Source organism: Rissa tridactyla, chromosome 3 (genome assembly GCF_028500815.1).
Source record: "Rissa tridactyla isolate bRisTri1 chromosome 3, bRisTri1.patW.cur.20221130, whole genome shotgun sequence".
Lineage (NCBI taxonomy): Eukaryota > Metazoa > Chordata > Aves > Charadriiformes > Laridae > Rissa > Rissa tridactyla.
In genome coordinates, this window is record NC_071468.1 from 75,803,155 (window position 1) to 75,825,419 (window position 22,265).

At 42.9% G+C, this 22,265-nt stretch overlaps 2 protein-coding genes across 6 annotated transcripts in view; both read right to left on the minus strand.

The window, feature by feature from the left end:
* Positions 1–150: 150 nt before the first annotated feature.
* Positions 151–13,399, minus strand: MFSD4B (major facilitator superfamily domain containing 4B). 3 transcript variants are annotated; one of them, XR_008465791.1, is made up of 5 exons: positions 13,084–13,399; positions 12,830–12,998; positions 8,597–8,713; positions 3,811–5,254; positions 151–1,364 (listed from the first exon to the last, which is right to left on the minus strand). XR_008465791.1 is itself a non-coding variant. In XM_054197318.1 (4 exons), the coding sequence occupies exons 1-4, from the start codon at positions 13,285–13,287 to the stop codon at positions 4,020–4,022; spliced, it is 1,725 nt and encodes a 574-aa protein (XP_054053293.1). In that variant the 5' UTR covers positions 13,288–13,399; the 3' UTR covers positions 151–4,019. The 3 variants fall into 3 exon arrangements, 1 of the variants encoding a protein (XP_054053293.1); XR_008465790.1 differs by having other exon boundaries at positions 151–1,367; XM_054197318.1 differs by having other exon boundaries at positions 151–5,254.
* A 2,101-nt stretch (positions 13,400–15,500) lies between these two features.
* Positions 15,501–22,265, minus strand: part of SLC16A10 (solute carrier family 16 member 10) — a 77,274-nt gene continuing 70,509 nt past the window's right edge. For all 3 annotated transcript variants that reach the window (XM_054197322.1, XM_054197320.1, XM_054197321.1), the window contains one exon: positions 15,501–20,912. In XM_054197322.1, coding sequence (XP_054053297.1) covers positions 20,677–20,912 — 236 coding nt within the window. In that variant the 3' untranslated portion in view covers positions 15,501–20,676. The remainder of the gene's footprint in view (positions 20,913–22,265) is intronic.

The window sequence follows — 22,265 nt, forward strand, 5'->3', positions numbered from 1 at the left end:
ACACGACCGCTCAAAGGAGTTTCCAGCTTAAGCTCTGGGATCTAAAACCCTGGTATCAATTCTTGGAGGCCTTCCCCAAACCAGAAGAGAAACAGTTACAGTTTTCCGTTAGCCAAAACGAGAGTAAGTTTTAAATTTAGAAGTCCAGAGTAGCTTTGAAAAATAGAACAAAATTTTATTTACATCAAGGAACCTGAGTGCCTTCTCCAGTTAAGAATTTATTACATTCAAGATACAAGTCAGTCTATTAAATTTCACATTATACAGTACAATGTAAACCCACACCAAGCAGAATAAAAACTATTAAATATATAACAGAACATCCACAGATTGCGATGCGCTTTTATGCAAAGTAACTAAAAAATAAACAACCCATCAAGGCACAAAACTCTGCCTACTCTTGCATTCTAAAGCATTGCTCGTGTTCGCCATCAGGGTGCAAATGCCAGGAGGAAGGTGGGAGTCCTTGCGCTACAAGCCAGCATTTGGCACTGCTTCGGGGAGAAATAAAAATATTAAATAATGATGATCAACTGCAAGAGGTTACATTTAACGCCGCAGTAAATGGGCAAGTGCTCATCTTCAACCCATTCCTCTTTTTAGGGACAGAAATAGGATTCTCAGTAACTTCAGGTATCTAATCCATGGACCGCAGCTCTTGTCCTCAAGAGAGAGATGACTTTTCTAGCGTAAGCAAGGCAATGGTAAAGTAATACACTTCAAGTCATTTCAACCCACAACATGGAATTTTAAGTGTTTAAGCTTTCTGGAGGATCTGCAACTTAAAAGGCACTGTAAATAGATCCTCACTTTAACTGTACAGGTCAGGAAGCGATTTACTTCGGAAAGAAATTTACACGTTGACAACTAGCATTCATTGTCTAAAAACAAGCCTTGAGGAACACCAAAATCCAAGAAGTAGGAAAGCTACAGCCTTCAACACCAAGGATGCGCAGAACTGCTGTGAGCTGGACACGTCGCTGGCAATATGTCCTCGATCTGTTTTAATCTTAAATTAATTGCTTTAAACATTTCATTTTCATTAAAGGGCAGCCCCTGCTACTAAAAGCATGCTTTTAGGAGAACAAGTAAGTTGTGTAAGTGTATGGCATTTCAAGTTTGAGGCCAGAATTGAGACAGCGAAGGCTCCAAGAGCTCACTGAGATGACTCAATATTTAGATGTCGTCCAGCCAAAGGCCTCCGCAGATCAATCCGCTGTGATTCTACACGATACTATTTGAGCTAATTGTGCGAGTTCCACTCTGTCTTCCTGCCATCGCTTTTTGGAGCCTTTACTTCTGGCAAAAGGCTGCTCTTACCTTGGGGTTCCAGGCTGTGGCTCCATTCCTGCTGCGCAGGCCTCCTGCTTTCAAGGGGGGAAATGGGGATGAATTCACGGGACTTGTGCAGCAATTAATGCAGCCAGTTAAAATAACAATAGTCTTTGTTTTGCACAGTATTTTTACATTCATTGGGAACGCATTAGTCAGAAACACAGACTTGCACGTATATAAGCAATAAGTAGATAAGGTTTAACGCGGTTACAGTGTATTTCCCAATGTGGCTGTTATTTCATTTTCTGGGTTTGTCTAAGTACTTGATTATGCAAGGTGTGTAAATTATCCCTGAGAACAATCTTATGTGCAGGACATTCCAATTTGGAATTTCATTCCAAAAATTAGCGTATGAACTGGGGGAGTTACTTAAAAGCTTCCTGGTTGCCATTTTCTTCTGGCAACATGATCTCAGGTAGGGGCAAACTTTTCTTACGTGGCTGCCAATTCAGGTCAAGCCTCTGCCTTGCAGGGACAGCGGGGAGCTGCCACAGACCCGGTTCCCTCTCTGCTCCTGTTTGTCCTGCGCCAAACCCAGCTTCTGCCAAAGGAAACCTGAGACCTCCCTGGGGGAAGGGGGGAATCCCACAAAAACGGGGCAGCAGCAGTTATCACCCCCCGTTTCGTCCTTACCGTGGGCTGACACCCCCTGCTCTCCGCACACGCAAAGCCCTTATGTGGCCCGCAGGAGGAAAAAGGGGCAAAGGAAAGCTGGAGAAATGCAGGGTTACTCTGCGCTCACAAGTCGCCACCTCTGCCGCACCGCTTCACTCCTTATCCTGTGGAACTAAACACACGGGCCCGTACAGCCCGACTCCTGTTGTTGCCCAAATGCTGTCACGTGTGCCAGAGACCAGGACTTGGCCTGATATTTAAAAGCATTTACCAGTACTTAAAGCAAAGACGAGAACCCTCGTGGAGCAAGTGAATCAAGTCCGCATTTTAAAGTGCAGGTTCATGCATTGCATTGGCAAAGATGCCATGATGTGTACATGCAGAAAAAAAAAGAGAAAGAATTGGGCAAAAAAAACCCCACAATGGCATTTAAATGCCAACAGCAGAGCGAGAGGGAGGCCCTTCAACATGGCAAGATGCAAAAAAAATTAAGCATTTTCACTAGAAGTTGATTCCAGCTTCTTACTAATGTTGCAGAAGAAAGGAAAAGGCCGCGACGCTGCACACTCAGAGGACAAGAGGGAACAAAAACAGACCTGAAAATACACTGACCGTGGAAGGGTCTGTGCTATGCTACATCTAGAGCGCTTTTGTCATTAAATTAAACTTCTTAGCGAGAAAAATACTCCTAACAGTGCAAAGTAAAAAAAATACCCAAATATGAGCACATTCTTATCGCACAGCCTTAAAAAAAAATACCTAAGCTACAAATTTGGAGTGTCAAGTAGACAAATAATTGCACAACCGCTGTTTCAGAGTCAGATTTTTGCCATGAGCCGCTGCTTTTTTTTGCTGGCCCTGGGGAGGGCTCGCTGGCAGGACTCCTCCTTCCCAGCTCTTGCTGCGCAGCAGCAGCGGCCCTGCAAATACAAACCACGGCCGCTCCGCCAGGAAGAGCCTGCCTGGAAGTCCTCGCCCCAAGACACCAAACCCAAACGGCACCAATCCAGCAGGCCAGGGGCAAGTGATGGTGCAGGATAACCTGGAAAGGACTCTCTCATCAGTAATTCCTTCTCGTTTTCTAGTTTTCATCTTAACACTTTCACTGTGTGAAAGTCTCATCACAGGAAGCCAGAAAAGTTGTTACAACCTTAATTAATTTAAACAACTGGCTTAAAAATACCACAGCCCTATGTCAATACCATATATTAAGTAATCTCTTGATATATATACTTTTATCTATCTTCTTCATACATGTCTTGATTTCAGTGGTAGTGCAGTAATTAAAATCCCAAGTACAATCACAAGCACTTTAGCCTATTCAGATTTGTCACCGCTGTTCAACTCGCAAATCAGAATTAAGCATTACAGCAAATTAAGACGACCCATTTTGTCCCCCTTCCCATACTCCACTTTTAAATGACCCAAAGGCATGGGTCCACTCCTAAAAATTAATTTTTAACTTTTTTCTCATCTTAGTGACAGAACCAGGAAATTCTATGGTTTGCCAATAGGCTAACTGAGTTAGAGCCACGGGACAGCACCTGACATTTGACTTGATTCCCCAGTTTACGTCACACAAACTTTCAACACAGTAGCAACACTCTTCCTTCACGAGATAGATAAGGAAGCTCAGCATCACAGATAACAGATATCTCTCCTCTCTCGTGCAGATATTTTGTGACCAAGCACCTTGGAACTGCACCTTCCGCCCACCCCCAAAAAACTGAGTGGTCTGAGCAGTCCCCTTCCTTTGTAATTAGTTCTTATTACAGCATATATTGCTTAAATGCATGCCTCACAATTAGAAAACATCTCTTTTAACATTTTCGTTATAGTCTATACATCTCACCACATTACCCCGTTCACGTCACGGTGGACTCTCCCACTCCGAGACACATCGTGGCAGACTGAAAATGAAAGAGAAGAAAGGGCCAGACAAACAGAAACAAACGCACTGAGCTCGGCGCCGTTATAAAAGGATTCTTGAACCGCTTTACAAGAACCAGCTGCAATTCAATTGCATTTCCCTTTTTTTTAAAAAAAAAAAAAAAAAGTCAGTTTTTACTTTAATCATTCTTCTCCCGGTTAACATTCACGTTTTTTCTCCCAGGGGAGCCACCGGCAACCGCTGGAGAATCACGCAATACATCGTCCAGATGTTGCTGGAGAGAGACTGTGGCTGCAGAGTCCCCTGGGATCTTACGGGAGGTCTCTATCACAGAGTTTCTCAGCGTGTCATTCATTTCTATTACCTCAAAGTCTGCTTCGTTCCACTCTCCTGCATCCTCCTCATCCTCTTCATCCTCATTAAGCCCCGAATTTGACAACAAAGCTTTCCTGTCCTCGCTCTCACTCATTTCTTTCAAGTCGCTCTCACCGGGAGAGTTGGCCAATTTGTACATCAGAGGGAAGAGTACAAATGTCATCGCGGAAGTCGCCAAGGCGGTGTACATAACCACGGGGACATGGTGAAACCTCCCTTGAAGATACCCCACGGCGGCAGGAATGCACATCTCCCCCAGCGCGGCGCCGATCACAAAGAGAGAAGCCGATTTCCCTTGCACGACCGTGTACTGCTCTATCCAGGAAATGCCGCTGGGAAAGATGGTGGCCATGGAGGCTCCGTACACGGCGGTTCCAACCCACAGGGAGGCTGGGTACCTCGCGAAGAAGGCCAAGCACGAAGAGGAGACGGCAGAGCCAACGATGCTCAGCAGGATCATGGTGCCAGGGTACAAGCAAGCAGCGCAGAATATCGCCACTCCTCTGCAAGCGGCAAACGCCCCCCAGAAGACAGAATTCAAAGCGGCTGCTTCATTTTCTTTCATCTCAGCAAAGACCTTTGCATAAGTAAATATGTAAGAGCCGTACGTCACCTCTGCCCCCACGTAGAAGAGGAAGAAGATGAAGAGGAGAATGATAAGGGCATAGTGGTATTTGGCAAACATGCCTTTCTGCGAAGAAGCCTTGGATTTGTCTCGAGCTGAGCTGCCCTTTGAATACAAAATAAAAAAGAAGAAAGACACGAACAGAAGATAGGTCCCTATGACAACATAGGACCACAAAAAATCTGCACCAAGATGGTGTTTCAGCGCTGACGCAGCTGATGCTGTCGGCACAGACCTCCACACAGACTGGTTTGTGTGTTCGGCTGCTGGAAGGTCTTGAGATTCGGAGCCTCCCAAGGCCATTTTAGCCAGGATCGGAGCCACGAACGCACCCACGGCAAAACTGAAGTGTAAGGCCTGCATGTGTGGCCCAGCCTCTGCTCCCCAGGTGTTCAGTGCCAGCACGTTACCACCTGCGGGTCGGAGAGAGGAGGATTCAGTCATTTCAGTCTGAAACCAGATATTGGTCTGAAGCTGCGGCAGGGGAGGTTTAGATCAGATATTAGGAAGAATTACTTTACTGAAAGTGGTCAGGCACTGGAACAGCCTGCCCAGGGAGGTGGTTGAGTCACCATCCCTAGAGGTGTTTAAGAAACATCTAGATGTGGCACTTCAGGGCATGCTCTAGTGGCAGAGATTGTAGGTTGTTTGGTTGGACTCGATGATCTCAAAGGTCCTTTCCAACCACGAAGATTCTATGATTCTATGATTGGGTAAAGAAAAAAAAAAAAGGACAAAACAAACCAAACCGCAACCTGTATTATTAATTCAATTTGCAGTAATATCAGGTTTAGCAAATAAAATGTGCAAAATTGTCCTTAACTGAAATTCTGTCTGTAAGCACCTTAATCCCACGTGATTAGTTGAGCGTTACGAGGGTATTCACAGCAGTCAAAATGAAGAGCCACACACTGGCTTAATCCAGCCACAATGCCTGTGCTTAATTACCCTACTTGGCAATTTGCAGCATTTTTCAGCCTTTTTTCAAAAGAGCAAATTTAATTGCTTCTCGTTTCTGTGAGTTTTAAAAGCTACAATGCACAACGCTAAAAATCAGAGACCTCATTAAACCAACATCCCAGGAAACATCAAGAATCGCTTGCTTCTCATGGGCTGGGACTAACCAGCTGCATTCAAATGACTTTCCAGAAACGGAAAGGTTTACAATAATACAATAAAAAGGTTTACAATAAAAAAGGTTTACAATAAACGACAACACCCTCAGATCAGAAATAATGCTAGAAAATAAGATCTCAGAGAGCCATTTTTAAGTAGTGCCCGAGAAGAATGCAGGAAAATAAGAACAGTAAATTCTTGTGCTATAGTAGAGCAACCCTTGTCACGCAGCACTAACACTTCCAAATTAATTCAGTTACACTCTGTCATCTGCTGCCTCGCTCTTAGTTTCTCCTGCTGGGAAGTCTCCCCGCCTCAAAGGTCTGCTGTCCTAGCAGCAGCACACCTACCCACCGAAGCCACTCTCACAAATAAGCCAACCGGATTTTCCTATATGAAGAATTTTTAAGCCAAGTGCTATGCATAATGATCCTACCAGAGGCAACAAATACACCTCTGCACTCAGGTTATTTAGCATAACCTGTGCCGTGCAAAACCACCGTTTTCACTACTGGATCCTGTATCACGCTCGCTCCAGCGTTAACAGAGCTCCCTCCAGCTGCGCAGGATTAGGGCTGATGTTTCCCGTGTGCAGCCATCACTCCTCTGTGTTGTCCACGAGCCAAGCCACTGAAACCAGCCCTGGCTGGGGATGCTTCCAGCGCTGTTTGGGTAACTAGGCTAATTCATTAGCCAGCCCTTACTCAGAAACAAGCCTGCCCAGAAGCTGGTCAACTGGATCCAGTGGTACCTTGCTGCCTAATAAGGAACCACAGGCTCCCTCAGTACGCCAAGGAAGTCGGCACGCTGCTGGCACGTCACTGGAGAGGTGCCAGGCGAGTGGCTGCCTGTTGCAGCTTCATCTCCTACACTCCAGCAGAACACTCCACCGCTGACATATTCTTGGTTGCTTCCTGGTCCCCATCTGCCAGGATGCAGCATTACCCAGTCAGCTCTAAGCGTGCTTAGGTCTCTTGCCGCGGCCTTGCCTCCTGATCCAAACTGCCCGCTACAGCCAGCCATCACCAACTCCTCCTTTCTAAGCCATGCCAAATGAACTCATTTCTGTGGGAATTTCTTTTTTTACACCTTCGGTATAACTGACCTTTCCAACCACACCTGTAAACATTTGCTCTACAAACTTCACCAGTACATCTTCATCCAATAGGGTGCCTCTACTAAGAAATTGGTTTTCAACAGGTTTCCAGCAAAGGTGGGTTTTTTCCAGGCCGTCTGCAGTATGCACACGCCACAGACTTACAATTTGGGGCACAGAATAAATTTGTATTCCCAAACACCTAAGCAAGGCTGCCCAAGGGCAGCAAATATTCCTTAATTCAGGGAGATGGATGACATGGCTCTGTAAGTGAGCTGCGGCAGTAAATGTCTGCTGTGACTCCCCAAACCTGGTGTGGTGATGCAGCCCCCCTGGGCCACGTTGTGATGTCAAGGCAAGCCAACATTGTGTTCTTCTTGTCTTGGTTACAAGTACAGTGAGTTGGGATGATCTGGCACTCCCTAACTGTACCTGAAACTCCTGCTGCCTGGATCATACCCTGATCTGGAAGGTACCAGAATCACCTGACAAGAATTGTGACCAAAAATGGAAAAACACTGGCCAAAGTCAATCATCTCACGATCCTACAAACGACGATCCTAAGTGAGACCCTTTGAGCTCTCTGGGATCACAGAAGCTGTGACCCAGGATCTCCCCCTGAGCTGGGACCCCTCTCAGGGTAGATATTGCGAGGTTCAAAGATCATCCGCTGATAGATGCCAATGAAGGAGAAGGGCTCAAAGATCATCTGCTGCTAAACGCCGACAAAGGAAAAGAGCGAGTAATTCACTACAATTATATTTCTTGAGGTTCAAAGACCATTTGGAACCAATAATTTACTATAATTTGCAAAAAGAGAAAAATCTTTTATTTTCTAACCATAGGTTAACCTCTGTATCTGTCTGTGTGTGTGATTTGATTTAGGAAACGCTGTCCTAAGTCTCAAGTGAACCTTGCCATTCTCAAATCTCTAATTAAGTCATTGCGCTGATTATACCAGATTTTGTTAAATCACTCTGTTAATGTTGTTAAATATCATACAAACTAACCCTGTGATTTACCGTAATAGTGTTAATAAATCTTAAATTGCTGCTACCTCAAAGTTGTGTAGGATCCAAAATCACTCATTCATGAGACCTGGCCAGGTTTAGGTGTCCAGCTCTCCAACACGGCAACTCCGAGGATCTCTCTCTCAAACACCAGGGCTCGCTCAGCACTAACTCAGTTCCAGCTGGCACTAATGAACAGTAACCCCATTAGCTTCCTGTAGATGAGCAATTTAAAGAAAACACTGTCTAAAGAACACGTGACACTTCCTTTACACCTGTAATTGCCCACTGAAACGCATGTTGATCTTCTCCAGGAAGCATGAGACACACAGCTCCCCAAGCCCCTTAAGAAAGGCCCGTTATAGAGACACAAACACTGGAAGATACAGAATAATCCAAGAATCCTGGCCAGGTAAAATAGCTCCCCTCTTTGAATTCAAGATGCATCATATGAAATATCAGCAGCAGTTTTGGTGAGCTTCAAGTTTCCAATTAGTTCGGTGAAGGAACTATTGGACCACGTGGTGCCTTACCTGTGTCTAGAATTCCCATGGAAGCTCCAATAACTGACATTAAGACAGTCAACAGCAGGGATTTCTCACACCAGGGTATCCCATAAAGACCAACTGTTGTTCCAAACATGGATAATCCTGGAAAAGTTAAAAAACAAAACAAACAAAAAACCCAGATACTCCAGTTTCCATTTAAACTACAAAACACACAGAAGACCAAGAAATACAAATACATTAATCATTATTACAGTTACTGACAATCCTAATAGGTGATGTAACCTAATTACCTCAAGTCACGATTAGCAGAAACAGCTAGAAAGTTCAACAGAATAATTTTTTACTTGGAAAAAAAGGAACTTCATCAGAATATAAACACTACATGAAAAACCTGTTTTGCTAAAGCTTTGTTTGCAAATGGAGTAGCGTCTGCTGCTAGAACACAAAGAAGTCGTCTTCTACAAACTTGTGATTTAGAAGGGCTACGTCAGTATCTCCTGCAAACTTCTGGCCTAGAAGCGTTACTTTGCCACTGTTATGGTTTGAGAAACCCAGAGAAATCCATTGTCTTAGACAATTATTCTGTCACACGATGACCCCTCCCCACCCGGGAAGGGGAATCAGGAAAAAACAAGGGAATCGGAGGGTTGAAATAGAAACAGATTGAATAGAATAAGACTAGATAATTAACATTAATAACGCTAAAGAACCAATATTGGTCCCAATATCAATATAAAGGATTATACTCGGCCAATTCTATCAGCAGAAGCTGTACACTCCCAGCAGTGGACAGCAAATGTTGGACACTGCGAGTGCTGTGGCTTTGGGAGGAAGGGAGGGGCTCAGGGGTCTGGCACTGGGGCAAGAAGTTCTCAGGATCGCAGCCATCAAGGAAGAGAGAAAACTTCTCAGCAAAATTTCTAATTTATATTGAACGTGACGTTCATGATATGAAATAATCCTGTTGGCCAGCTTGGGTCAAGTGCCCGGGTCTCGCTCCTCCTTGTTCCTGTACCTGGCGAGCTCAAAAACATGGAGACCTTGAAACCCACATACCATAGCTGGCTATGAAGTAAATATTTTCACAAATTCAGACACCAGAGTCTTCTAAAAGTGCAGTTTTCCCAGGTATTAGAAGAGAAATTAGTCCTGGGTCACTCAAACCAGGACAGCCACGAAAGAAGTAAAACGTGTTTTTGAACAGTATGAAGTTTTCCCTCTGAGAACTACAGAGCATTAAATTTGGCTCCAGTTTAGGAGAACCCAAATCACTAAACTCTTAAAATCCTATAAAGCGACTGCACCTTGGCCAACAAGCAACCTCCATGTAAAAATTATGACTTTCATTTATATGCTGTTCGCACATGAGGGATGTATTCCAAGGGATTTCTGGAGTTTTAAGAGACAGAACTACAAAACTTGTCATCATAAATTTAGCAGCAATTAATAAACTGCATTACTTTTGCTATCATTAACTAAACTACAACGTGCCATTTAAAAAAAAATCTTTTTTAACAGATGGAAATTATTTTTAATACAATTTGGGAGGAAGTTCAGCATTTAAATTCTATGCTTATAATCACCTTCATAATAAAATAACCTGCAATTAGTATCTTGAATATACAGTATTTAGGTTTTTAGAAAGCTTGTACCAGATCAGACGTCTCTATTATTTTTCAAATCAATGCTTGATCATAGGTGGGGCAGATACTTAAAGATCAATGAGGAATGATGGAATTAAGAACTTTGGTTAATTCGAAACAACAACAACAGAAAAAATAACTATCCAGAACCCTAGAGCCCTAGCAAGATACTTGGAATACATGCCTCAAAACATTTTTGAAGGCTACCATGCTGAGCCACATAGAGAAGAAGCTAAAGATGGGGTGTATTAAGTCAAGTCCAGCTTCTCAGATGCCCCATGCAAAGCTGAAAAGTAACTTCTCAGCAAGTCCTCAGTTGTCCACTTCAGCTCTTCACCTAAAGATTGGTACTTAAAAGCTCCCCTCACAAAGACAGATTCTCTCTTCAATTTTTTCTCTGTACAGTAGCAGGGTTTCAGCAGTTGAAAGATGGGAGGTAAAAATACACAAGCCAAAATCTCTTACGGGCAGCCTTCAGACAATAGAAATGAGAGAAGATTCAGTAGTTCAAATTGTGCTTTTGCCATAAGCACGACCAAATCGGAAAAGATTAGGAGATGAATCATTTTCCAAACATTGTTAACAGCCAGCTATCTTGTCTGATACATCAGGAAAAGATGCAAATACTAAACTATTTCAAGTTAACGCTTGCTTCCACAGCTGCATTAATTCCATTGTGGAAGGTAAACTCTCAAGTGTCAGACACAGACAACTCCGACCTTGTCAGACGTACAAGGAAGCTAAAGGAAACCCACTTTGCAGGTGTTCTGGAGGAGAGGAATAAAGAACGGGGAGGAGACCAAATATAGCCATCTTGGAATGAGAGCAAATAAGAGCAACTGAACCATGAAGATGAAGACAAGAAGGGGGGGCGGGGGGGGAAGAGAACAGACAGACAGACAGACATGACTACTCCTGATAGCACGAGACGGGCATACAGGGATAAGGAGAGACTTAGTTCCAACATTAGCACTGGAAAATGGATCTTCTCATATGCTCTGAACTGACCCTGTGATTACAGCACGGTCCTCAGGGAATGCACAGCTCTGTTGAATCTCCCCGAGTAAAAGCATGGGAAGGAGAAGGAAAAGAGCGAGTCCCGGTATCTCCTTTAGTCTCTAACTTACAGCATGAAGGCACATACTGCCATTACAGCACTTGAAAGAAAAAAAGACAGGGGTTCCACAATTTTAGGTGTGCTCCAAGAATATCTACCTGAATGAGACACTAACGTGACTCTGAAAGGAGCACCTCATTTCTGGACGGAGCATGGCTCTTGGCGACCTGACGGCCAAGCAGCCCCGCTCTCCTGGTGGGAAGCCAGTCCTGTGCTCCTACAGGAGAGTTTCTGTGTGTCCAGAAAACTGTTAAGATCATAAACTGTGGTTCCTATAGCGTTTAAATATTTTCATAGCTAGGCTGCAACTGACCAGCAAGTTTCCACCATCAGATGGTATTTAATGTTTTTCCACTTTAAATAAGTTCTAATTTGATTAAGGCCCTCCAGTCAAATTCTCAGTACTTTTGTCCAGTACACGAAGATGATCATGTCTGCTTAGCTTTAAGAAAGGGGAGGGTTTTACGAAGCTCTGCCCATAGAAGTGTACCTCAGCATGACTGCTGGGGGTTTCCGCTGTGTGCAAATCAAAGTTTCCCCTGTTTTGTTTATGCGTTTCATATGGAGACATTACAGAAGCCTGTATCTTCCAAGAGGATGACATGGACCTGTTGGAGCGAGTCCAGAGGAGGGCCATGAAGATGATCAGAGGGCTGGAGGCACCTCTGCTATGAAGACAGGCTGAGAGAGTTGGGGTTGTTCAGCCTGGAGAAGAGAAGGCTCCAGGGAGACCCTATAGCAGCCTTCCAGTACCTAAAGGGGGCCTACAGGAGAGATGGGGAGGGACTCTCTACCAGGGAGTGTAGCAATAGAACAAGGGGTAACGGTTTTAAAATGAAAGAGGGGAGATTTAGCTATTAGGAAGAAATTCTTTCCTGTGAGGGTGGTGAGGCACTGGAACAGGTTGCCCAGGGAAGCTGTGGATGCCCCATCCCTGGAGGTGTTCAAGGCCAGGCTGGATGGGGCTTTGAGCAGCCTGGTCTAGTGGGAGGTGTCCCTGCCCATGGCAGGGGGGCTGGAACTAGATGGTCTTTAAGGTCCCTTCCAACCCAAACCACTCCATGATTCCACAATCTATACTAAGCATATTACTTGATACAAAGGAACAAAAAAAAATATCCAGTTGTAGTTTTTTTGTCCAAACCAAAGGCACCTTTTGGTCAATTCAAACAGGTTTTCTCAGTTCAAAACCAGACACCACTATTAATATTCCCAGCGAGCCCAACCACTTGGAAATAACGCTGTAACGCCCGGTCACACACGGTGTCAGAAAACGAAGAGAGCGGAGTACCGCAACAGCGAGCGGCAGCGCAAGTGCTGTGGTTTACCGGGAGCAGCGCCACAGGCCCCCGATGTCCCCCTCTCCCGGGCAGGCTGCGCCAGCCGGGGACAAGGGAAACCCGACCCGGGCGGTTTCCGAGGGAGCCATTTCCCTCAGGACCGGCGGCGGTGGCTCTGCCCGGAGCTGCGGCGGGGTGGGCCCGGCCCGGCACTCACCGAGGAGGAGGTGGGCGTTCATCCAGTCGAAGAGCACCCCGCCGAGCACCGACCCGCCCAGGTAGCCCAAGGAGCGGCCCACGAAGATGTAGTAGATGTCGCTGACGTTCTTGTGGACGTTGGCGGCCAGGTTGGGGAAGGTGGGCCCCAGCACCGCGATGCTCATCCCCTGCAAGGCATCGCCAAGGGAGGACGGGCCGTGAGGGGAAAGGGCCTCAGGTGGAGCGAGCCCCCCGCCCGCTCCCCGCACTCACCAGCCCCAGGAAGGCCGCGCACAGCGCCACGGAGATGCTCCACCTCAGCGCGGCTCCTTCCCCTCCCCGGCCGCATCGCCAGCCGCCACCGCCGCCGACCACCGCCACCTCCGCCCTCGGCGCGGCGGGGAGCCGCGGCCCCGCTGCCGCCGCCTCCCCCGGTGGGGCGAACCGGACGTGCTTCTTCCGCTCGGCGCCCGCCATGGCTCCTCGCGACCCGGCGGCGCCGGCACCAACGGCCGCTGCGGCCCGCAGGGACCGCCGGCCCCGCCCCCTCGCATGGCGGCGCGGGGAGGGAGCGGGACTACAGCTCCCGGCGTGCTCCGCGCCGGCGGAGGCCCCGCCCGCGGCCGTTGCCGCGGAGACGGGCCCGCGCGCAAGATGGCGGCGGGTCCGCCTCCCTCACGCCGGTTTTACCGTATTTTGGACAGTTTTCCAGCGCCTGCCGCCCCCGGCCGGGTGGGTAACACTGGCATGACTGGGGCAATTAACACCTGAGCCTGCGCACTGCAAGCGGCTACAGTCCTGTGCCAGAACTACTTTCATTATAATACTGAGCCGCCAGTTAATTAAATGGGGCCTTATGAAACCAGAAACAGGGGGTTAGACGCAGGCCTCACTCAACAAAGCTGCAGTAATCAATTTTTTAAACAGATGCAAAAAATTCTAGTTATTTAGGGTCCCCTTTTGTAAGTAATATGCCTTGTACCCACAGGGTAAGAGACAAAGCAGGTGGTGGGGAATTTTTTTTTTTTTTTTTTTTAAACACCTGCCTTCCCACATAGCTCAAACTGTGCTGGATCTTTCAGACAACTTAGCATAAAAGGTCTCTGTCTTCTACATTGCCTGTGTCATGTCACACGTATAAAGCTTGCCAAGACACACAAAGTTGTTGGGTCTGCTCTTAGCTTGTATTAAAACACTCTTACATAAATTACCACTGTGTGCCAGGAGCAGCTCGCAAACTGTTCCAAGTGCTTCACTTCCTTAGTGAAGTATTAGAGAAGAAGCTCAGCACGGAGCTGCTACTCTCTGTAAGAAAGGCCTCCTAAACAACTTATTTTTAAGCCTCATAAACAACTCACAAAACAAATCCAACTTGGAATTATCTTTTTTCCGAGGCATTCAGAACAGAAATATATGCCAGAATAGAACCGCCGCTGCATGTAGATTGCAGCAACCCAATCCTGTTTTTCCTGGGACAGGTTAGCATGTTGCAGATACAGCTCCCGTTCCAGGATAACCTGAGGGAACGGTTGTATACATTAAAAAAATAATGATCTAGCTACAATGAATAACATGCAAGATAAAATTTAAATCAGATTGTTCATAACCACATTAATACCTTTGCACGGAGTGCAAAGTCTCACTATCAGAGAGCTGCAGCATGCAGCTGAGCTTCTGTTTGTAGGCTCAGCAGTAGACAGTATTCCAAATAAACTGATTTCAAGTATGAAACAACAGTATTTCTTTTCTGAAAATCATATACAAAGTCAAACCACCTTTCTAGGTGTTAGGATTTTGCCTTGTTAATTAGCTTTCATAATAAATGCTGGTATAAAAATAGCTTCCTGAAAAAGGTTCAAAAGTATTTGAAATGCATTCCATAAGCTCCTCATTTTTGTTTTAGATACTTACAAAGAGGTTTTGTACCTTGAGGGTGTACAAATGGCAATAGTGGTCAGGCCCTTGTAAAGGTTTGGGATATCTTTTTCAAATTTTAATTTGAAGTACAGGCATTCTAGAGAATAACCCCAGGTGGAATGGGAATATTTCCCCCTTATCATCAGATATGTTTATTAAAGAAAAGGAGATATTTGGCCCTACTACAAAGGAAAGGTGAATGAACTCCTGTGCTTTACTGAAGCTGTCAATGTGGAAGCGCTTCATGCTGCCAAGGTAAGTCAAGGTGAAATTGGTAGCAGGCCAGCAAATGATCAAGGGTCCACTGAATTACACTGGCAGTTCATGAAGCAAACAATACACAATTCTTTTGAAACGCCACTCAAGTTTCTTCCGACACACTTTCCCCTCCCTCAATTCTACTTCTGCCTTTTGTGAATGCAAGCATTCTCTAAGTTTAATATCAAACCCCAGAATGGAAAATAAGAGTAGATAAAATTCTCAGAAGCGTGTAACTCAAAGTCAGTAGTTTAGGTTTATAAACCATTGGTCTTAAAATGGATTGTCAGTGCAATCAGAATGAAATGGGTTGCATCGTATATTAATTTAGGAGCAAATGTGATGGGGACAATCCAATCAGAGCACAGTGATAATAAAAGCTCTAAAGACTTTCATACAAAAGTACGCGCATGTGATTCACTAGTTATCAGAATATAACACAAAATTACTTTTAAGAAATGACAAGTTTTACAGGAGAACAAGCCTAAAAATGATGCATGCAGTAACAAATAGGGCACTTGAGAACTACCATCTTTATTCTGAGTAATTTGAGACTGATCACAGTTACTTTAGCACCATGGAAAACATTGGACATTCATTTCTTACCCTTCTAACAAAGCAGAACTTTAAAGAATGGAGTTAAGGCTAGCAAAATGTATATCTTTTAATATCAAAAACAACATACAAAATATGATGTCTATAAAGATACTCAAACATGTCAGTGTTGTCAATAGTAGCAGACATTTTAGTATAAAATCACTCTAATCTTAGCATACGCTGTTCCAAAACATTAAAAATGTTGACACAATATATATAAGACTAAAAGGCATATTGAAAGTATGCCAAAGTTTACATGACTAGAAACTCACTGGCTGCCTGGAACTGTAATGCTGCTGCGCTTGTCAACAGTGAAACACACAAATGAAAATAATGACTTCTTCCTCAGCTGTCTCCCACATGCCAGTGCTATAGCTCCCGTAGTTAAAGGCCCTGGTCGAAATACATTGTATTTATAAATACGTACACACGCACTCTTAATATCAGAGGGTCGGTTCCAACAGAAGAGTTAAGATGCCTGAAAGTGAGCATCCATAAGACTTCCAGCTCCCTGGAGGTGAACCGGGCCCCAAACTAGGCAGCACCTCTGCTCCCTGCTGGGGGAGGACAGCCGAGCCCCTCCGCCTGGGCTCCCCACTAGCAAGGGGCAAAGCAGGGAGCTGCCCCGTGCCAGCACAGTGAGAGCCCACCCACTTAAGCTAACCCGTAAGGACGATAGTAAGGATAGTAGTATTGATTCCCATCCTTAGATGTGCCTTTTGGGGCTGCAAGGAAGCATCTCCTGTCCCTTTGGCATGTCTTACCTGACGCAAATGAGCATTCTTGCTTTAAGAAGGTAGTGTCCATTTTTTACATCATGAAGCGTGTGATCGAAGCATTCACCTAGCATGAGAACTGCTTTCAGCCACTCCTGTGAATTGATTCAGCCTCACATCTCCCACTTCATAAAAACTTGCCTAGTCTATCAGGCTATGGCTATTCAAAGGTTTAATGCAGGGAGGAAGTTTGAGAAAGGAAGGCTGAAAAAATATAATATGGTGTGCATCAGCTTTGACAATCCAGTGTCTCCAAAGGGAAGGGGGGAATGTACATGCCCAGACATCAAACATGAAGAGCCAAAAGAGAAAAATGTCAGTTGTCTACCTCATATGATACTGAGTATACCCTGAAGGATGGCCCTTCAGGGTATGGCTATGTCATCTTTGACTTGAGTGAGCTGTTTAGGAAGGTCCATAAACAGTTGCTGAAAGTAAACTTAGACAAAAAATTTAAGTGTTAATGCTGAACAGATCTGAATGAAAGAAATTCTAAGAGTATGTTAATTTGAAGTCTTGGCTTGAGACTTGTACAGGTCCTTTAACATGTAGTCAGAATAAATCCAACAATATTTTTTTATTAATTATACATTGTATGTTGTTGCATAGCTTAGATGTAAATAAGAACCTGAAGAGTTTTCCTTATTTCAGACTCTTTGCTGAACAGATATATTAAGATCTACAAGGATCTCATACCTACTGAAAAAACCTAAGTGTCAGCCATACATAAAGCCAACCCCTTGCTCAAAATTAGGCTCAGTTTCAATATCCGCTGTATGAAATTACAGCATCAAGTAGGACTGGAAATTTCACAATGCCATTTTAAGTGAACCTCTTTCTACCCAATTTCTTCTGAAGCTTACCCTGAGAACACTTAATGGAAAAAAGATGATTGTTTCCAGGATGGGAGAGCAATGTCTGTGAAAAGTACCCTATGAACTGTTCTCAAGAGAGGGAGAGTGAAAGTGTTCTACATCTGAAAGAGTTAAGGGTTTTCTTGAACTAAGCTAGTATTTTAATTTTAGAATCTACCCCAACAAGATTAAATCTGGCATGAATTATTTCATCTAAATAAGAGTTCAGCAGGTTTCCCATGAACAGGTTGTCACACCTAAAATTAAATTTTGTTACAAAAGTTTATTTACATTTACTCAGTCAAAATAAAATTGAGTGTTCAGGGCTTTTGTCTCCTAGTTTTCAGAATAGCAACCATTTCTACATTATTCAATCATTTTTTCATACACATACTAAACAATTCCTAATTTGTGTTGGGTTTTCTGTGTTTTGGGTTGGGTTTTTTTGTTTGTTTGTTTTTGGTTTTGTTTTTTTTTTTTTTTAAAGAGAGGCAGCTAACCTCATTTTTAAAACTCAGGGCATATAGATATTGGTATCTAAATAAGTTTCTCAATGGTTAGCCTCACCGCTAACAATTTGAACTTTACTTGTGTTTCAACTGCATCTTATCCATCTTTAGGACACAATCTTCTTATGCTTATGTCCAATACAGAATATTTTCTATTCAACATTTCCCCCCATAGATACAAGCTAACAGTAAAGATACTAACAATTCTCATGCAAGTAAATTAATTTACTTTTTTTTTTTACCTTTTCCAAAATTTCATTTTTTCCTGCAGCCTTCTCAATTTTAACATTGTTATAAAACAAGCACTGGCACCAGAAATACGTTCGTTATCACATCATCATCACGCAGCATAGCTTCCTACCCCTAACTCTGTTTACCTCTTGTCTGACATCCCATTCAGTAGCTGGTTTTAACATAGTTATCGCTCCTAAACAATTATTCACTCATTGCACCCTCTTCCCAGAGTCTCTGGAGTTTGGTTTTTTTAAATGCTGCCCTTCATATTTGTAAGCATAATTTACATTTTTAGTTACTCAAATATAAGAGTGGGGATTTTTATGTACAAATACATTTTTAAAGGGTATGGCAATAATTAATTCATACTATTGTTACACTATTTCTGTATGATTTCTAAAACTTAACAACAATTATTTTATATTCTCTCCCAGATAATTTATATAGATACAGAGCAGCAAGTCAGGAAGATGCCACAGTTACATCAAGACGTCTGGTCACAATGATTTCAAATTACATCAGTGCTAAAAAGCTGTCCTGTTTTTTGGTTAAAAACTCAAAGCTAAACCACCAGAAATGTAAGATATGTGATGAATACTAATCTTTCACAACAAAGCAATAGGAAACAAGAGGCTTTTACCATACTTACTCAACACCTTTTGTGTTGCCTAAAGAGAAGATAATACTGAATAACACGTTCTACAGAAATGCAAGAACAGCATGAGCTGTTAACATCATTTTTGTAATGAAGGCAGCATTTTGTAGTCATTTTAATTAATAATACCATGAATATTTTAATGACATTTTTAGAAGCATTTATGAGGTGCAGAAGCACAAGTCCCAGTGAACTTAAAGGGACCTCTGTTTTACAGATTTTTTTTATTTCTTTTTTTCCTCCTCCAAGTCCCTCCCATACACCTCTAACATTTTAATATTAAATTCTTTTAAGCCTCACTCCCGTAAAGCAGAGATCGAAATTCTGCAATATAAAATAAGGTATGAGCTTTGGTCTCCAATAATTAGGATGCTTTGCATGATTATATTTAAACGACTTTTATAAGTTGATAGATGTAAACGTTCTAAGCAATACTATTGCTAACAATGTTCTATATCACAAATGTGCATGGGCTTTCTGTATAATTTCCTACAGCTGGAGAAAAAAATAATAGAAATAGAAAAAACAATAAGGGTTATAATTTTAAAACAGTATGTCTCTGTGGTTTATGTAAAGAACAGGTATTGTTACTAATTAAGAAAATGCACTTCAATGTGCATTTTGTCTTCAGATCACATTTAGTTTAATTTTTGCTATGACACTTCTAAACGAGACAACAAAAGTGATCGGTATTGAACGGACCTGAAATAAAGAACATTTAAGTATTCCACTGCATTGCTGATCCATATCCGCAAATAAACAATGTCCTTGGAAGTGTTTTATGATAAACTGAAAAGCAGTGTTTTCATCTCAAAGTATTATGCTTTTAAATATTTTTCAGAGAAAGGCTTTCAGAAATACCTGCTTGACAAACAGTGCATAATACCTAAGAATACATAAATAATAGGGCCATCTGTAGCTTGTTAAGCAAGAAATAGGACATGAAAAGACACTTCTTTAGATTTGAATAAAATATGGAGCTATACCTACATGCAATTGAACACAGCTATAAAGACCTGTAATAAACCTGCATGTTCACTTAGTGCAAAAATCTTTAATTGTTGAATGTTATTTTAATAGCTCTTGTATATTTCCACTTTAAAAACAACTTATTATTGCACTTAGAATGTATTCTTTAAAGCTGTCTTGGTTTTGAGAATAAAAAAAAGAAACTAACAAGTACAACAGAATAATTTGAAATTTAGTCTAATTCACAATACTGCTCCTAAGTATTACTGTCAGTACAATTTCAAAAGTATCAGCTATTCTGAGGTTTAGCTAGGAAAAAAATATACACATATATGTTAATAGTATTGCCTTCACAAAAATAAAAAAAAAAATCTATCATTCAGCAGCTTTATGTCTGAATTTGCACATGGAGCTTAGTCTGTGCATATTCAAAACTTGTGCCCATCAAAAATTTCATCCTTAATGTTCTTTGTTCGGGCTACTGTGAAGAGGTGAATCAATGCAAAAACAGGTAAATGTTTAGCAAACTGAGCAGGCTGGGGTATTTAGAGAAAATAAAATAGATGTTTAATAATGTAGCTTTCCAATGATTTCAGCAAGATTTAAGGGAATAACGAAGATGCATATCTGTGTTCATTATATAGAATTGTAAAAGACTATAAAACAACATGAGAAACTTCAAAAAAAAAACCAAATCAGTCGTAAGAGCTACTATATTTCCCAGTATAAACACCCACGGGTGTGCCTGCATTGGATGGACTATAAAAGTTATTGAAGATCCTGGGTCAGTGAACCGAAACCAGCTTTCACACTTCCAGAAATAGGCTCTGATGAATTAGAAAAATATTCTCTTCACACACAGAATCACTACATATGTACACACTAATGCTACAAAACTTCAAATACCTTGAAAATGTGGCTTGAAATCAAACTCAACAACTCATCAAAAAAGTTCAATGGTATAAAAGATTCTTCTAGCAGTTTTGCAAATTGAGTAATAGTTCAAAAAGTCTTCAGCATCATTTAGTATCTTCAGCCAAAAAGTACAAATCCAGGTTCAGTAGAAGAAGGTCGGGCTGGTACAGGAAAAGAAAGCATCAAACACCAGATTCCATCTCTTTGACTGGCTTTTCTGTACCATCCAACACCAGAGTGTTTTCGTTTTCCAGCATTTTCTCAGTAGTTTCTCCATCAACAGGTTTTGCTCTTTCTTTTAACTTCTGCCGTTCATGGACCCAGGGGATGACGCATAATATAGCTCCGCCAATAAGGGGAGGGACTCCAGCCAGGTAAAATGCTACATCGTAGGTGCCGAGGTGATCACGCAGCAAGCCTGGCAAGACAGAAAGTTACAACTGATAAATAACGGGGCCTCTGAATCTACAAAAACCACACAGTTTCTTTGGAATCAGAAACTTGAGAGCTGACACAGATTATTATAAACACTAATCTGACTACCTGATGGCCAAATATAGGTGTGTATATGTAGGTAGAAAGGTATTCCAGAGTTGATTTAAAGACGCTAAGTAACAAAGAACTCAGTATGTCACTGCCCAACTGCTTAATTACCACCCATCGTTAAAAACATGTACCATATTTCCTATTTGAAAGTTGCTCATTTCAGCTTCTCCAACACTTGAATCTTGCAATGACTTGGAGAAATTCTCCCTCTTTTGATAACAGTTGCTTTTGATCAACATGCCTCTTAATCTTATTCTAGATATACTGCGTATATTGCATTCCTGGTAGCCTTTTATTAAAAAGCGTGTTTTCTAACAATTCACTCTAATTGCTGTCTCAAAACTCCTCCCATAAACCAAACTCTATTCAAGATCAGGAGTTGCCTAGTCTATGCTGTTCTAGCTCTAAAATTTTATTTACACTGGAACAGGTTGCCCAGGCTGGTTGTGGATGCCCCATCCCTGGAAGTGTTCAAGGCCAGGCTGGATGGGGCTTTGAGCAACCTGGTCTAGTGGGAAGTGTCCCTGCCCATGGCAGGGGGCTTGGAACTAGATAACTTTTAAGGTCCCTTCCAACCCAAACCATTCTATGATTCTTCATAATGAATCATAGAATCATTTGGGTTGGAAGGGACCTTTAAAGGTCATCTAATCCAAACTCCCTGCAATAAGCAGGGACATCTTCAACTAGATCAGATTGCTCAGAGCTCCATCCAACCTGACCTTGAATGTTTCCAGGGATGGGGCATCTACCATCTCTCTGGGCAACCTGTTCCAGTGTCTCACCACCACATTCTCCCTTATATCTAGTCTAAATCTACCCTCTTTTAGTTTAAAATCATTACCCCTTGTCCTATTGCAACAGGCCCTACTAAAAATCTTGTCCCCATCTTTCTTATGAGCCCCCTTTAAGTATTGAAAGACCATAACAAGGTCTCCGTGGAGCCTTCTCTTCCCCAGGCTGAATAACCCCAACTCCCTCAGCCTGTCTTCATAGGAGAGGTGTTCCAGCCCTCTGATCATTTTCCCAGCCCTCCTCTGGATCTGCACCAACAGGCCTATGTCCTTCCTGTGCTGAGGACTCCAGAGCTGGATGCAGTACTCCAGGTGGGATCCCACCAGAGTGGAGCAGAGGGGAAAAATCACTTCCCTTGACCTGCTAGCCACGCTTCTTTGAATGCAGCTTGCTATTTGCTCTCTGGGCTGCAAGCACGCATTGTCAGCTC

What these genes read in the sequence shown, in the direction of transcription:
- MFSD4B (XM_054197318.1), bottom strand. Translation starts at nt 13,287, where the DNA reads ATGGCGGGCGCCGAGCGGAAGAAGCACGTCCGGTTCGCCCCACCGGGG. An exon ending in GAACGCCCACCTCCTCCTCG is followed by an intron (nt 8,714 to 12,829) that starts GTGAGTGCCGGG and finishes TAACTTTTCCAG; the next exon opens with GATTATCCATGTTTGGAACA. An exon ending in CATGGGAATTCTAGACACAG is followed by an intron (nt 5,255 to 8,596) that starts GTAAGGCACCAC and finishes TCCGACCCGCAG; the next exon opens with GTGGTAACGTGCTGGCACTG.